Raw genomic sequence first — 14,956 nt, 5'->3', positions numbered from 1 at the left:
CTTTCTAGGTGAGCACTCACGACACCGTTGCCCATATTATTACTAAGGTAGCTAGCTACCCATGTGACAGCTGTTACCATCACATCAACAATTGAAATAACGTCGTTGATCCGCAAACTTAAGTGATTTCAACTAATGAACCTGTACGAAATGGGATAGTTCTTGTCACAGCCAGAAGTTACCGCTATCAATATTCAAATCCCATTCACAATGGCTCCTTCGCACCACTCTCCGTCATTCAAGAGCCTTCCTTCAAGGGACAATATCAGTCCTGGCATTTTTTTGACGGATAGCTACTCACAACTCCCAGCTACTCCTAAAGGTCTCACGCCTCTCACGTCCAAGGTTACTAGTGTTCTCTCGACCACACATTCCGATGCTGAGTTTCGGGACGCACTGTCTCTTCTTGACGAACGTGGGATTCGCAACGACGCCGAAAGTCGCCGGCGTATCCGTCTGGACTTTCAGAGAGAAGTTATTGATAGCAACGGCGAGGTCATTGCCGAATTTGGGCGTGTAGCAGAGGTGCGTTTTTTGCTTCATTCGGAGGAATCCATACCAACGCAGATATAGCAACTCAGGCGGATCAAAACAACTATCGACAAACTCAATAATGGGTACGAAACAATGAAAAGCCAAGTTGTCGAGGCTCATAGACAGACCTTACCGGCACTCTCTGAGTCATCTTCTCTACTAGAGCAGAAAAAACAAGTCGAGGTCAAGCAGCAGCTTCTTGGAGCTTTCAGGAAACATTTCATCATGTCTGACAATGAAGTCGCTGCCTTGACACAGACGGCCGAACCGGTAGATGACCCTTTTTTTGATGCATTGAGCAAAGCGAAAAAGATCAGCAAGGACTGTGAAATCCTACTCGGTTTCGAAACACAGACACTAGGACTGGAGCTTATGGAGCAAATGTCGAAGAACATCAACCTTGGCTTCCAGAAACTTTACAAGTGGATTCAGCGAGAGTTCAAGACCTTGAATCTTGAAAATCCGCAAATGAACTCGTCGATCCGCCGGGCGCTTCGGGTCCTTGCTGAGCGGCCCTCACTGTTCCAGAATTGCCTCGATTTCTTTTCCGAGGCGCGAGAGAGAATACTTTCAGACTCGTTTTACACTGCATTGACTGGTACCTCACCATCAGGAGCTGAGGATCCGTCTGTCAAACCAATCGATATGCTGGCGCATGACCCGTTGCGCTATGTTGGAGACATGCTAGCCTGGGCCCATTCAGCTACCGTTAGCGAACGTGAGGCGTTGGAAATTCTCTTCGTCGCAGAGGGAGAGGAACTGGCCAAGGGACTCAAATCCGGACGAGATGCCGAGATATGGCGTCTTGTTGCCGAAGACGACGAAGCCGAAGCCGACTTTAATGCGCTCAAAGCACTGAATGATCTGGTAGATCGCGATATATCTGGCGCTGCTCGTGTTCTTCGTCAACGGATGGAGCAGATAATCCAGGCCAATGAGGACACCATATCGGCCTATAAACTGGCAAACCTCATCAACTTTTACCACATTACTTTCCAGAAAACCCTTGGTTCCAACTCTAACTTGGTAGACCTGATCGGAGGATTGGAGACCGAAGCACTGAGACAATTCCGAGCCTTGGTAAGAGACCACATCGCAACTCTCCAGGGCGAATTTCAACATGCTCCATCCGACCTTGGCCCACCCAGTTTTCTCCAAGACTCGCTCAAACAATTCAAGGCTATAGCCAAAACCTATGACTCCTCGTTATCTGCCTCGGAAGATCGCGAAGGCGAGTTCGAGAACGTGTTGGCAGAGGCTTTCGAACCATTCATGGCTGGCTGTGAGAATATGATTAATGGCATGAACACAAAGAATGGCGGGATTTTCCTCGCCAACTGCCTGTCTTCGGCAGTGGCATGCCTAGAACCATTCGAATTTACGCATCGCAGGACCAAGCAGCTGCGCGAGAAATTAGATGAGCAGGCTAAAGAGCTTGTTACTAGCCAGTACCAATTCTTTCGAAAGGGTTCGGGACTGGATGCTATCTTTTCGAAATTGGAGGAGGACGATGACAAAAGTGCCACGTCCTTGGATGAGAAAGCTCTAGCTCAGGCAAGCCATATACTGGACGACTTTCTCCCATCGGCACTTATGGACGCTATGGAAAACCTGAAACACCTCCAGGATTCTAAATTAGCACGGCGAATTACTGAGGAGGCGGCTGAACAGTTCTGCAACGACTTTGAGCAACTAGAGGAAGTCATAACAGAAGGAGATAGTGAATCCGTCGACTCAGAAGACGAGGGGCTGCGGTCCATTTTCCCCAGAACAACGGCAGAACTCCGTGTCCTACTCTCTTAAGTCTGATAGATCAGATACCTAGGATCGACATCTGAAGCGGATCGATGTCGCCAAGACATAGGTTGTAGATCTGTTGACCTACATGACATAAAAGCTGGCGTTGTGATGTACCACATAGATAGAACGTGAATAAAACACATGTGTTGTGTGACCAACTCCTGGAATCATTATGGCTGGCTTGTTGATAAAATTTCTGTTGTGGTTAAGCTCTTACCGTGGGTGTTCCTCGAAGTTTAATGATCAAGCTGCTTACCTACTAGACTAGGTTACTGAGTGTCTCCTTAACAGCTGGCCTATAGGTGTTGACACTACTGCTAATGGAAGACGTGAGGCTGCCCGGATCAGCCTGTCTACCCCGCCACCATAGATTGCTACAAGGGTGGGTGATGCGAGCCTAGACTACGTCACCGCCTACCCGAGTGGAGTTTATCTGTTATTCCATGTCCAGCCAGGCACGGGACGATCTACCTCATCAAGAGCAAGAATCGTCAATAAGGGGACCCTTCTGGCAATCGATCACAAATACAATCTCTCTTTACGGTACGGAATTAAGCATATCAGCAATCGTGAATACCTGTACGGAGAAGCCTGGTTGCTCAGTGTATCCGTATTCCAGCAGAACCCTCGCCCAAGCGAACAGCGTCGCGACGGTTTACAACAGTCGGCGGACTTGAGCGCACATTGTGCCAGTTTCTGGGCTACTATGGTAGTGGCCTGTCGCCGGAGCCATGTTACGGAACAGGGCCCTGGCTGTTTTGCAGAAGACTTACGATGATAGCTATTTGAGTTGCTCGACTGCCATCTACTATGAAGGCCAGGTAAGGCCGGATTATTGCGCTTATATCAATCGAGGTCTAACCATCAATGTGCCTAACAGGGAAGCGAGGCTGAAGCGATGCGACACTGGAGAGCTGCACTGGATCAGATATACGATTACAACGCAAACCGTGCGCCTCCTTCATACAGCCCACGTACAGATACAGAAAAGGCGCTACAGGAAGCCCTTAAACAACTTGAATTGCAATGCAAAGAACGAATAGACCTTCTCGAGGCTCTCAGAGTATCACGACAAGAAGATTCGACGCCTCCATCAGGCAAGTTGACAAAACGTCCTAGTTTACCTGAGGGAGGGGGCTCTTTAGGGCAGGGCACAATCACCGCCATGCAATATTCCGAGCTATCAAGACCATCCCTTCCGCACCGCCCATCACAGCCCCGTCGTACATCTTCAGAGCTTGCGATAGTTGATGGACCCAGCACACATCTCGATCCAAACCTCCCAGCCCTTCCGCGATCTGCTTCACCTGGAGGTCCTGCTCTGCCTCCTAGACCAAACAAAACATTACGAACACCGAGCCCGGAAAAGTACACTATGCGAACCACTTTGCGCTCTGGTAAACAAGGTGAAAAGTCCACTAAACCGCGTAAACCATCCAAGCCTCTCGCCGAAGGGTCGAGCAAGGCGGCTACATTGGCATGGAGCGCTTTGGGCTCAAAGGACAGATTTATTCGAGGAAGTCAGTCGGAATCTACTCCAGCTACTGCGAGCCCCAGCTCCCGTCCTTCACTTGAACAAACTCGAAGACCAGCACCAACACAGTGGGATAGTCACTCGCGACGACTTGTTGTGCCTAGAGATCGCGATTTTGATGGAGATGTATCAGGAAATTCACGGCACTCTGACGAGTACTGTTATACTCGCCCATCAATGCTATCGGTGTCTGCTGCTTCCAGCGCTCTCAATTCATCCTCATACCAGGACTTGCCTTCCTCAGACGTCTATACCACTAGAATTGAGCGGCCGACAAACTCGTATAACACAATTACCTCGCTATCGCCCCGCAAAGTATCCAGGCAAGAGGCGACCAACGATATGGAGACTGCTGATGATTCTGGGGAGGGATCAGAGAGGAGAAGTGCTTCCAACAATCTGCCGACTAGAACCACAGCATTGAGACCGCCAGTGAGGTCTCCGAAGCCTTTGAAGGCGAATACCGAAACTAGAGACCGCTCACGACTACGTAGTCGTAAAACTCAACAAGCCTCGATCTCTAGTACATCCGACGATGATACAAATCGATCTGGACCAAAATCACGCCGCGTTAAAGCAAAGGAAACTCCTATACAAGCTGGTTCGGAAGACGAAAACTCGGATGTATCCGAATCTGAAAAAAATCCTGATGACTTGACCGAATGGAAGAATAGGAAGAAACAAATACTTAAAAATTTGCCCTCAGGAGTTGACTCGGCGGCTGCCAAACAGATCTTGAATGATATTGTCGTTCAAGGTGATGAGGTTCGTTGGAACGACGTGGCCGGTCTTAATATAGCAAAAAACGCCCTTCGCGAGACTGTCGTATATCCATTCTTGCGACCTGATTTGTTCATGGGCCTTAGAGAACCGGCCAGAGGTATGTTGCTGTTCGGGCCACCAGGAACGGGAAAGACTATGCTGGCGAGAGCCGTGGCAACAGAATCCAAATCGACATTTTTCTCAATTTCTGCGAGCAGCCTTACAAGCAAATACTTGGGAGAGTCAGAAAAACTAGTACGAGCTTTATTTGGTTTGGCCCGAACGTTGGCGCCCAGCATCATCTTTGTTGATGAGATTGATTCACTATTGTCGCAAAGGTCGGGCTCAGGTGAGCATGAGGCTACCATGAGAATCAAGACGGAGTTCCTTATTCAATGGAGTGATCTTCAACGAGCAGCTGCTGGAAGAGAGACGAGTGAGAAGGACAAGGAGAGGGGAGATGCCAACCGAGTCCTTGTTCTAGCAGCGACAAATCTCCCTTGGGCTATTGACGAGGCAGCCCGAAGGCGGTTCGTACGACGACAATATATCCCATTGCCCGAACCGACTACTCGCGAGACGCAACTCCGGACTTTGCTGGGCCAACAAAAGCACGACTTGTCAAATGAAGATATCCTCAAATTGGTGGAAATGACGGATGGTAGGCAGCTTTTGACACAAGCAAAATGACAAACCCGCTAACCAACATCTACAGGTTTTTCGGGCTCGGATATCACAGCATTGGCTAAGGACGCAGCCATGGGACCGTTGCGGTCTCTCGGAGAAGCATTATTACATATGACAATGGATGAGATCCGACCAATTCAGTTGCTCGACTTCGAAGCAAGTCTGGCAACAATCAGACCCAGTGTCAGCAAAACTGGCTTAAAGGAATATGAGGATTGGGCGCAAGAGTTTGGAGAACGCGGTGGATAGATTGGAACGTGCCTTTGTATACAGTACATGGTCATGAGACACGGCTACATTATACACGCAGGAGTATCACGAAACATGTCCCGGTGTAGACATCGGAGTCTGTGTATTGGGGTTGTAAACAGGCTGGATGTACAGTGTGTCATTTTATATGTTACAAATGGTAGTTGGTTTGAAAGTCTTTGTTTCGCTGTGCAGCTCTCCTCGATATATCGTACAGAGATTGACCGTTTGCGCGGCCGGCATGTTCTGTCGCTGCGTAGGAACCGTCGAACATTATCCGTTCATTTCCCAACCCGAGATAGTTGTGGTCATGTGTCGTGATATAAGCATTTAGGATATTCAGTCCACATCGTTCGTCGATGTGTTAGATTCGTGTTTTTGTTGGGCCTCCTTCCAAGCCTTACGCTTGGCCTCCTTCTTTTCGTTTTCCGATCGCTTTTCTTCTCGTCTTTTGTTCTCGTCTTCTTGTCGTCTGGCTGCCCTCCGCTCATCTTTGGCAGCCTTCTTGGCCTCATAATCCGCTATCCTTTCCTCCAATGTGGGTACAGGCGGACGTTCGCTGGTAGGAACACCGTAAGGAGCAATAATTTCCTTGATAACGTGGCGCTTGTGCTGGGAAGTTGGCCATCCCGGGGCGATAGAAACGACATCGCCTGTTCGTAGGGACGAGTTCGGATCGTGGACTAGATAGTGTTTAGGGTCGGCGAACCACTGGTAAAATGGGTCAGTAATTCGATTTTGTTTCTTCAGTTTTGTCAAACAGGGCCTCTCACCTTATTGACGGTTTTATTCCACTTCTGGCCGCCTACTCGAACCTTGACAGTCTTTTCCATAAGACCAGCAGAGACGACAACGCCTCGAAGCTCGGTCGTGACGCGGCGAGCGGCCTTGGCGACTGGCGAAGACATGGTACCGATGATTCTTCGCTTGGGCTAATTACCGACTTGAAATGTTTGGTAGGCACAAAGCGTTGCCAATTGGACGTCGTCTTGAAAGTGATGTTCAAATGTTCAGTTCCCAGCTCGCAAAGGCTGATCTAAAAAAAGTGACAGCCAATCAAGTTCGGTGCGAGCGCAGATTGCTTATGTAATACACCCAGAATATGGTTCCCTATTGGGTCAGGCCCTCACACGACTCACGATATCCTCACACGTGCAAGATCTGAAAGAATGCTGCTCACCCAAATCATAGTATTAATAGGCAGGTGATAATGCAGGAAAATGTCCCAAGGCCCTTGAGTCAGTTCGATACACCTGTGAGTACCCCTAAATACTGATAAATGTATTTTAATTTGTCATTAGTGATTCAATTGAATGCTCATGCTCCGAAGCCCGTCCGTGTGTCGGAGGGCCGGGACCCGCAGACCGTAGCGTGGATATCGGAAGAGGTGGGGGAACAGTATTACAAAATTTGGCTTGGCCTGAGGGTTCAACACCTTGTCAGTTCAATTGAACCGTGTCAGTACCACCCGCCGCTTTTTTTCTTTAGACGAAATTCAATCCTTGCCAACTTACTTCCTTTCTTCCCTTGTACGCGACAAACATCTATCTTCCCGACAACAAACTTAAACACCATCGTCTAGCAATTGACCGTCTCGTATCCACTGATCCATACTGTGGCTTGCTTGAGACGAACTCAAGCTACCAACATCAAAGCTTTCCAAACCCCCACTTCCTGTTGATTTTTTTTTTTTCTCTTCCATCATGTCCTCGCCCGAGCGTCGAACTGCTGGAGTCAAGCGACCTCGTAAGAACCAACAACACTCATTACCTGCCATATCTCCAGAGCGGTCATTGACATGTCGGAATCTCTAGGCACTCAGTCTCTTCCTCCCCCCTCGCTTCCTCAGCTGGTTGCCGAGCAGAGCACCCCCATCCCCCCTACGGATAAGGACTCTCAGCGTCTGATTGTTGTCTTGTCCAATGCCAGTCTTGAGACCTACAAGGCGTCTCACGGCGGTACCAGCCGCAACCGTGAGGACAAGTATTCTCTGCTCAACAGCGATGAGCACATTGGCGTCATGCGTAAGATGAATCGGGACATTAGCGATGCGCGTCCCGACATCACCCATCAGGTTTCAACTCTGAACCCTTGAGTCGGCATTCAACATGCTGACCTTTCTCTTAGTGTCTACTCACCCTCCTGGATTCCCCAATCAACAAGGCCGGCAAGCTCCAAATCTATATCCATACCGCCAAGGGCGTCCTGATTGAGGTCTCTCCCTCAGTCCGCATTCCCCGAACGTTCAAGCGTTTTGCCGGTCTCATGGTGCAGCTTCTGCACCGCCTGTCTATTCGCTCCACCAACTCTAACGAGAAGCTGCTTCGCGTGATTCAGAACCCCATCACTGACCACCTGCCGCCTAACTGCCGCAAAGTTACGCTGAGCTTCGATGCACCACTTGTCAAGGTTCGTGAGTGGGTTGAATCTTCGAATTCCAAGGACAGTATTTGTGTTTTCGTCGGTGCGATGGCCAAGGGTGAGGATAACTTCGCCGACTCTCTTGTGGATGAGAAGATTTCTATCAGCAACTTTTCTCTGTCTGCCAGTGTTGCTTGCAGCAAGTTCTGTCACGCTGCTGAAGATGTTTGGGACATTATGTAATACCCACCCATCCTAAGTGGCGTCGGCAAGAGACCGAAGCTGCGACGAACGCCAAGCGCCGGCTCGCCCAACAATGATACAACATCGTCGCTGGGAGCAAGGCGGTTCGGTGGTAACTTGGAATGCCTGGGGTGTTCGCTGTCGCTTGTTTTTGCAACCAAAACATGGGGCGTTCAACATCGGGTCCAAGACGTGAATGTCGTCTTGATGGGTCTCTTCAACATGATCCACACTTTCCTCTTTGTTCTCTTTTTTTCTGTTGCTCAGCGAGTCTGCTCTGTTTTGCCCCTTAGTATTTAAGGGCTATTTTGCCCAATTTTATCACGGGTCGGGCATGCTTACGCCTAGTCCTACCGATCTAACCAAGCAGCATCTCGTGAAATAGGTACTATCACAGGTCATGTTTGTGGCGAGTTGGGGCCAACGTGGACGGACAGACAAGTCGCTCGACAGTTCAAGGGCAATCAATATGTATTATGAGGGAGGATAATGGGATGTAAAGTATTCCATAATAGGTAGCGAATAAGTGAATACGCATGTGTCACCAAAGAAACATCAAACAGCTCTGTGCTTTCACCAGAAGACGCTTTCAGGACTGAGGCCACCAAGTGCAAAAAGCCCGCTGCAGCCGCGAATACGCATGAGGCTAAAATGGGTTGGCATAGCACTAAATCACCCCGCAGGACCTTGGTCTCGTGTGCGTCCAAAATTACCAACAGTATCCGTAGGAAGAATAAATTCAAGTAAAGCGACGGATAGGTGGACACATGGCATGCGTGGAGACTGGTAAGCGGGTCAAAACACCGACGGGCATAAGGGCTGTCTTCAGAATGTGCTCAAGAGGTGCTTGGGACTGTCACTTCTTCGTGACCCGCCCGATGGGGTTAGATTATAGCAGCACTCACCTCCATCGCCAAGATCTACTTTGCCAATATTAGAGATCAGAAAATGCACAAAATACATTTCTTGGATAATGAGATTTCTATGGTAACGTCGTTAATAGCACTGAGCTGTGCTTATCTCCTTTGTTGTTGTGATAATGGTGGGGATTTCCAAATACATCTTGAACAGAAAAAGCAGTGCCATTGTGGATGGATGCATCGAAGGATCGGAGAATGAGAAACTTCAGAAGGCGAAAAAGTCGGCTAGGAGGTTAGTTAGGTCAAGTCTGAGATCTGTGGCTAGGTGGCACTGGCAAATTACAAACGTACAGTCAGTCTACTGCGTGTACATGCTTCGCGCTGTGCGTTCCACGAGACCTGGTTATCGTATAACATCACGTTGCCATTTCTTCAGGTGTTGTTCCAGGTAGGTAGTTACATCAATGTTGACGGAGGAGCGAGGACTTGATCCTTAGGCACTAGGTCACCTACAGGGTATGGAATATGAGAAGCTTGATAAGACATGGGAGCTGAAGCCCGGGGTTGGCCGGTGCAGGCCGGGGGGCTGGATACCGGTGGAGGACAGTGGATCAAGCCGACGTCCGTGAGTCCAGCCGCTGGGCTTGACGTGGTCACGCATCGGTGGCCGGGAGTCATTAGGCCAATACGGTATCCACGAGCTATTCTCCGATGATCGTACAGTACAGTAGAGGAGGCACAAAGCATAACCATACTATCTTGCTGAGCAGTATAATAGTGCATGTTCCCAGATGCCCAAAGCGAGACTCTTTTGAGCCATGTCGTATCTAGTCATTATTATGGGCCTCAGTATGTGCCTACGTACCAAAAAAAACAAAAAAAAAAAACGATTAGGATGATCGGGATGGGCATAGGTAGTTGGTCGACAGGACATAGCTCAAGAGTCCAATCCAGTCGGGCTGGCTATTTCAACTAACTACACAGGGTCATCTACTTGAAAGGCACTGGGTACAAAATTGCTGCCCATTTATCGCACCATGTTCCATAACTCACCCCTTCTACCTGCAGGTACCGAGTTGGGACAAGTCGTTGCCAGGATGGCACATGATGGTTTCGAGAGATATTCGGATGTATAGCATATTGCTCGCATTCAAGGTTTTATAGAGAAGGTTTTGATTATCACCGCCAACTCCGGACAACTTGTGGTCGTACATTGGTTTTGTTTAATAAACACATACAGTAGATTCACTACATACTATCTCGTAACCAACATCTTTGTAGGTATCCCCTATCACATACAGGTGACTACTGGATATTAGCCCCTGCTTCACGTCTGGTTCAGATTTTGGAGGGTTCAGGGATGATCATGAGCGGGTGCTGCCGGATGGCGCGGGGCTAGTGGACCTACATACCCTTAACCCAAGATAAGACAGGAATGCGGGTACTCTGTCTGACTTGGACTCTCATAAACGTCCAAGTACCGAGAGATGCACAAATACCTACTGTACATAATTCTAGGATAATTACCTTCCTTGATACATACTTGCCTCTTCAACAGCTCATAACTGACAGCACACAAAGATGTACTTGGTGGTGTTAAATCCAGGTCTTGTGGCTGCTGTGACTTGTTCATCATAGTATAAATACGACGTGACTCAAACGACATATGCCCGCAACAAATAAAGAGGAAGGCAGTATTGAATACAGTATACAAATACACAAACACTCCTCCTAACAGCCCATTGACTCTCCATGACTAGGTAGGCTGGGTTTGAGAGGGTCAGATGTTGACGAGTCACAGAGCCACAGTCACAAGAGGTGCAGGGCTGGGCTGTTCACTCGCCATAAGGCAAAGCGGGAGGGTTGGCTGAGGCGACACACCTGAGCCACCCGTAAGAGTGAACTCCTAGAGGCCAGGAGGGCTGATTTGTTTATAAGTTAGTACCTACTAGATTAGTACCTACTTAGGTAGGTACTAAGGTAAAGTATTTAACGTACTGCCTGAGCCAGTGTCTGCTACGATGTAGGTATTGCCTAGTCTTGATTAAGAGCCCACCATCACAAATCTCTATTTTGAGGGTACTACCCGGCTTGTCTTTTCTCTTTAGCTGCATCTTCCTTTTCTTCTTTCTTCCTCTTTCGTTTCCTCTCGAGATTACTCCGATTGCCCTCAGCATACATTGAGAGCGTCGCATGCGTTACCGGCCTCTCCACAAGCACCTTGTATTTTCATTCATGGTCCGTCCAGTATCCTTGCTTCAGGGAGTCTTTCTTCGCATTGACTCATCCATCGGCAATCACGAGGAATATTTGTGGTTTCGGGTAGCAATCGATCTTTATGTGCCCTTGAGTATCTTGCATCTTGAACCTGGGTATTCCATCTTATCAGCATAAATTGGGCGTCAAGGTGTTCCGAGCAACAAAGCCAACAGCTAGCTAGCTAGCAAGCAAGCAATTGACCGACTAAGGAGCAGACAACTCACCACCCGACTTTTATTAGGCCACTGCAGAATACGGACCCATTCGATTGCTCCCGTCCTTCCTTTCGCACGACACACTACGGATACTTCACCTTACTTTGCCTTACCTTAGCTCGCCAACTCACTCACCTCATCTCGTCTCAGTCAGGCTCAGGCTATCAGGGCACCGAATCGGATACTCTACGTCTTGGTCCTTGCCTTGGTCACCTCTCAATCCCTACCATTTCATTCTCGACCGCCTTCTCTCATCCACTCCGCCACCTCACCTGGCCAACATTTTGCTTGCCTTGTTGTTCTTGTTAATATTTCTGGGATCATTCTTCTTTACATCCTTTCCCTTCCAACTTATCGTCTTTTTTCCCCTTCCTCTTTTTTCTCTCTTTTCTTTTAATTGCTCTTTCCAAAAACCGGGGTTATCGTTTTAGTTGCTCCTCAACTACCTACCTAGTACCTAGGTACCTCTACTACTAAGATACTTTTGTTTTATCATTACTCATCATCAATCAGTCTTGACCGATATTCCAGTTTCCCCCACCAGCCCCCGCCTCTCTTTCACACGCGCTGCTCAGCCAGTCAAGCACGAGCTGAGTATCTATTTTCATTCAGAGTTTTTGGGGTTTTTACAAGACTCCAAAATCATTCGGTCAAGGCATCCGAACGGGTACCTCACAGCAGGCAGCCGATCGGGCGCTCCTGGCGATTTAACGGGTTCTATAAGAGATCATGACTGTACCGTTTGTTGAGGTGTCGCACCTGGCATCATCCTCGTCTTTCTACTCAGCCACACTTCAAATACTGGGCCTGCGATACCTGAATGAATCTCGCGATCCAAGTTCATCAATCGGAACAGTCACTTACGGACTTACAGCTGGCGTCACCAAGACTGGAGGCAAACATCGCCAAGCCTTGACCGACGGGCGAGGAGAGGAAATAAAAGGGCCTCAGCCAGTGCTTCAAATTCGGGAGGTGTCTCGCCCTTTCGACCCTGTCAGGATTTCCACGGTTGTTATTGCGGTACCAGCCCCAGGACAGATCGTTGACTTTTACGAGGCCGCTCTCACCGCGAATCCGTGGCTGGCCATTCAGACCGACGGTGACCCAATCTATGCTGGCGGCCCCAGCCCCAGACCTCGTCTAGGCATCGATGGCGGTGAAACACCCAGGCGGGCAACAGTACGTGACCTTGATGGCAACACTATCCAGGTCGTCTACCGTCAGCCTACATGTCCCCGAGATTATTACGGTCGAGTAATCGAATGGACCTACGACGGTGCTACTCATTCGACTTATACAACCACAACCCACATCACTCGTAAAACAACACATACCAGGAACCGCTCCTTGTCTCAGCCACAGCTACAACCTGTTGCTTCCGCTCGTTCGTCCTCCTCTTCTATTGATGGGCTTCCACCCTTTCAGCCCCGTCAGTCTCCCGCCAAACACGGTCCTAACACCGTCACAGCTGCCGAGATGGCCCAACGTGCCGCCGCTCGCCCCGAGAAGGAAGACGAACCAGTATCTGTTTCGCCTCGACAAAGCTCCAATAATAACGGCCTCAGTACCACGACGGTCGTGGGCGCCATTCTAGGAGTCGCCGCTGCTGGTGCAGCTCTTACATATGGCTTTGCAAGCCACGCCGCTAAGGAACGAGAACGAAAACCAAGACAGGAATACGAAGCCCAGGCCCCCCAGCTCCCCCGACGTTCGACCTTCCCCGAAAAGGCCCCGCCAGTTCACAAACTGCATCATGAAGAGCGCCGAACCGTATACGGTGACCATCCTCCTAATACCTCACAATATCCTCCTAAAGCATTGCCCTACAGAGGTCATGGTGGCTTCCCACCTCCAGAGGTATACCCAGAAGGCTATCCATTCCAGCAGAATATGCAGAACGACTACGCACCCCGCAAAATGTCTCACCACAACTCGTACCCACCAAAGAACCTTGGGTATACCGACGAGGATAGCAGTGAAGACTCTCCGGACGAGCCGCCACCCCGCCAAATACAGTATCTAACTCAAGTCCCCTACAACGAAGAGAACCCATGGACTTCTGATCCCCGAGCCAGGAGTAGGAGCAGAACCCGAAGCGTGGCAAAGAGTACGGCAAGGAGCGTTGCCGCAAAAAGTGCTGCCCCAAGCACAAGAACCGTTACGAAGAGCACTGCACGAAGTGTTGCTCCCTCTCGAGCTCGATCGCCAAGCCAGGCTCCTGATGAAGGTTATGAGACAACCCAAAGTCGGCGCCCGTCAAGGCACCCAGAAGACGCTTACGAGTTTACTGAAACACGTAGTCGCCATTCTTCGAGAGTTCGTGACGACGGGTTTGAGCCACGCAGCCGCCGCTCATCTAGGCCCCCTCCTAGCGACGTCTATGATAGGCGCAGTCGTAGGTCATCACGACCACCACCGGAAGATGGTTTCGAGAGAAGTCGGCGATCATCAAGGCCCCCTGTGACAGAGAAACCACGCAGTATGCGTGCACGTAGCGAAGTAGGGGTTAGCCGTAGCAAGTCTGTTGTATTGGCCGACGATCTTCAAAGCGAGGCGCCCGTGGACCGCAAATACGACGATCGCCAAAGTCACGCAGGCTCACGCCCACCCAAGTCATCGCGATCGGTTGTTCGTGGTAATCGGCCTACGTATGACGATGAGCGAACATACGTTTCTACCCGATCTCGCCCATCTTCCCGAGCTCCTCGTCGTTCCTCACGTACCGAGGTGGATGATGATATCATGGAAGCACCAGAGGTGCCCGAAGTGCCTGATGCTCCCGAGATTCCTCTGGATCCCAATATCTACGAAGTTCCTGATGACATGATGCCAAGGGGGCAGGCCAGAAGTCGATATAATGCGCCTCGGATGGCTAGTGGGCCTGAGTACCAACATATGGGCTTCCCAGGCAAGGCTCAGAGCTACATCTCGGCCAGGGATGTCTGTTTGCCGATGAGCGGCGTTGGCAGCAGTCACGCTGAATGGGACGACGATATGGTCAGTGTTGCTCCTAGTGACAGTATCAGCTGTGTCGGTATGAAGCCGAGTAGACGAAGCCGCAAGATACGATAAAGATGTACTATGATAACGATGAGATGCATTTTTTTTCACGAGCGGCGATCATATGACACGACTTACGAATTGATTGGCTTCACAGAATGAAATGAAGGGCTGGCGGTGTTCTGGTTATGCATTGGATATAAAGCTCAATTCAAGTGTTCCTTTGCTCTGTCTCCCTCCCTTCCCCTCCCCCCCTCTTTGTTTTCTTCTCCCTCCTCCTCCTCCTCCTCCTCCTCCTCCTCTTCTTCTTCTTCTTTTCCCCCGTCTACCAAACATTGGAGGAGGCGTTCTTATGAAATCACGGCGGTTTCTGCTTGGTTCAAGGCTTCTGCTTGTAAGCCTTGATGGGTAGAGGCGTTGCATTCATCTGCTTCATTGTTTTTTTTTTCCTT

The 14,956-nt window shown here is 49.6% G+C and overlaps 5 protein-coding genes across 5 annotated transcripts; 4 read left to right on the top strand and 1 right to left on the bottom strand.

Moving 5' to 3' along the window:
- Positions 1 to 210: 210 nt before the first annotated feature.
- On the top strand, positions 211 to 2,337 carry FPOAC1_011785 (uncharacterized protein; the record flags this gene model as incomplete). Its single annotated transcript, XM_044856152.1, has 2 exons — positions 211 to 525; positions 574 to 2,337. 2 exons carry the CDS (start codon positions 211 to 213, stop codon positions 2,335 to 2,337), a joined length of 2,079 nt encoding a protein of 692 aa, XP_044703465.1.
- Positions 2,338 to 3,065: 728 nt separating this feature from the next.
- FPOAC1_011784 (uncharacterized protein) lies at positions 3,066 to 5,566 on the top strand (the record flags this gene model as incomplete). Its single annotated transcript, XM_044856151.1, has 3 exons — positions 3,066 to 3,155; positions 3,215 to 5,291; positions 5,346 to 5,566. 3 exons carry the CDS (start codon positions 3,066 to 3,068, stop codon positions 5,564 to 5,566), a joined length of 2,388 nt encoding a protein of 795 aa, XP_044703464.1.
- A 339-nt stretch (positions 5,567 to 5,905) lies between these two features.
- On the bottom strand, positions 5,906 to 6,474 carry FPOAC1_011783 (uncharacterized protein; the record flags this gene model as incomplete). The annotated part of the gene is made up of 2 exons (XM_044856150.1): positions 5,906 to 6,277; positions 6,340 to 6,474. 2 exons carry the CDS (start codon positions 6,472 to 6,474, stop codon positions 5,906 to 5,908), a joined length of 507 nt encoding a protein of 168 aa, XP_044703463.1.
- A 795-nt stretch (positions 6,475 to 7,269) lies between these two features.
- Positions 7,270 to 8,170, top strand: EMG1 (18S rRNA pseudouridine methyltransferase; the record flags this gene model as incomplete). Its single annotated transcript, XM_044856149.1, has 3 exons — positions 7,270 to 7,312; positions 7,381 to 7,640; positions 7,694 to 8,170. The coding sequence occupies 3 exons, from the start codon at positions 7,270 to 7,272 to the stop codon at positions 8,168 to 8,170; spliced, it is 780 nt and encodes a 259-aa protein (XP_044703462.1).
- A 4,063-nt stretch (positions 8,171 to 12,233) lies between these two features.
- Positions 12,234 to 14,576, top strand: FPOAC1_011781 (uncharacterized protein; the record flags this gene model as incomplete). Its single annotated transcript, XM_044856148.1, has 1 exon — positions 12,234 to 14,576. The coding sequence occupies one exon, from the start codon at positions 12,234 to 12,236 to the stop codon at positions 14,574 to 14,576; it is 2,343 nt and encodes a 780-aa protein (XP_044703461.1).
- Between the last annotated feature and the right edge of the window lie 380 nt (positions 14,577 to 14,956).

This window comes from Fusarium poae, chromosome 4, assembly GCF_019609905.1.
Source record: "Fusarium poae strain DAOMC 252244 chromosome 4, whole genome shotgun sequence".
Taxonomy (NCBI): Eukaryota; Fungi; Ascomycota; class Sordariomycetes; order Hypocreales; family Nectriaceae; genus Fusarium; species Fusarium poae.
This window is presented reverse-complemented; position numbering and strand designations above follow the sequence as displayed.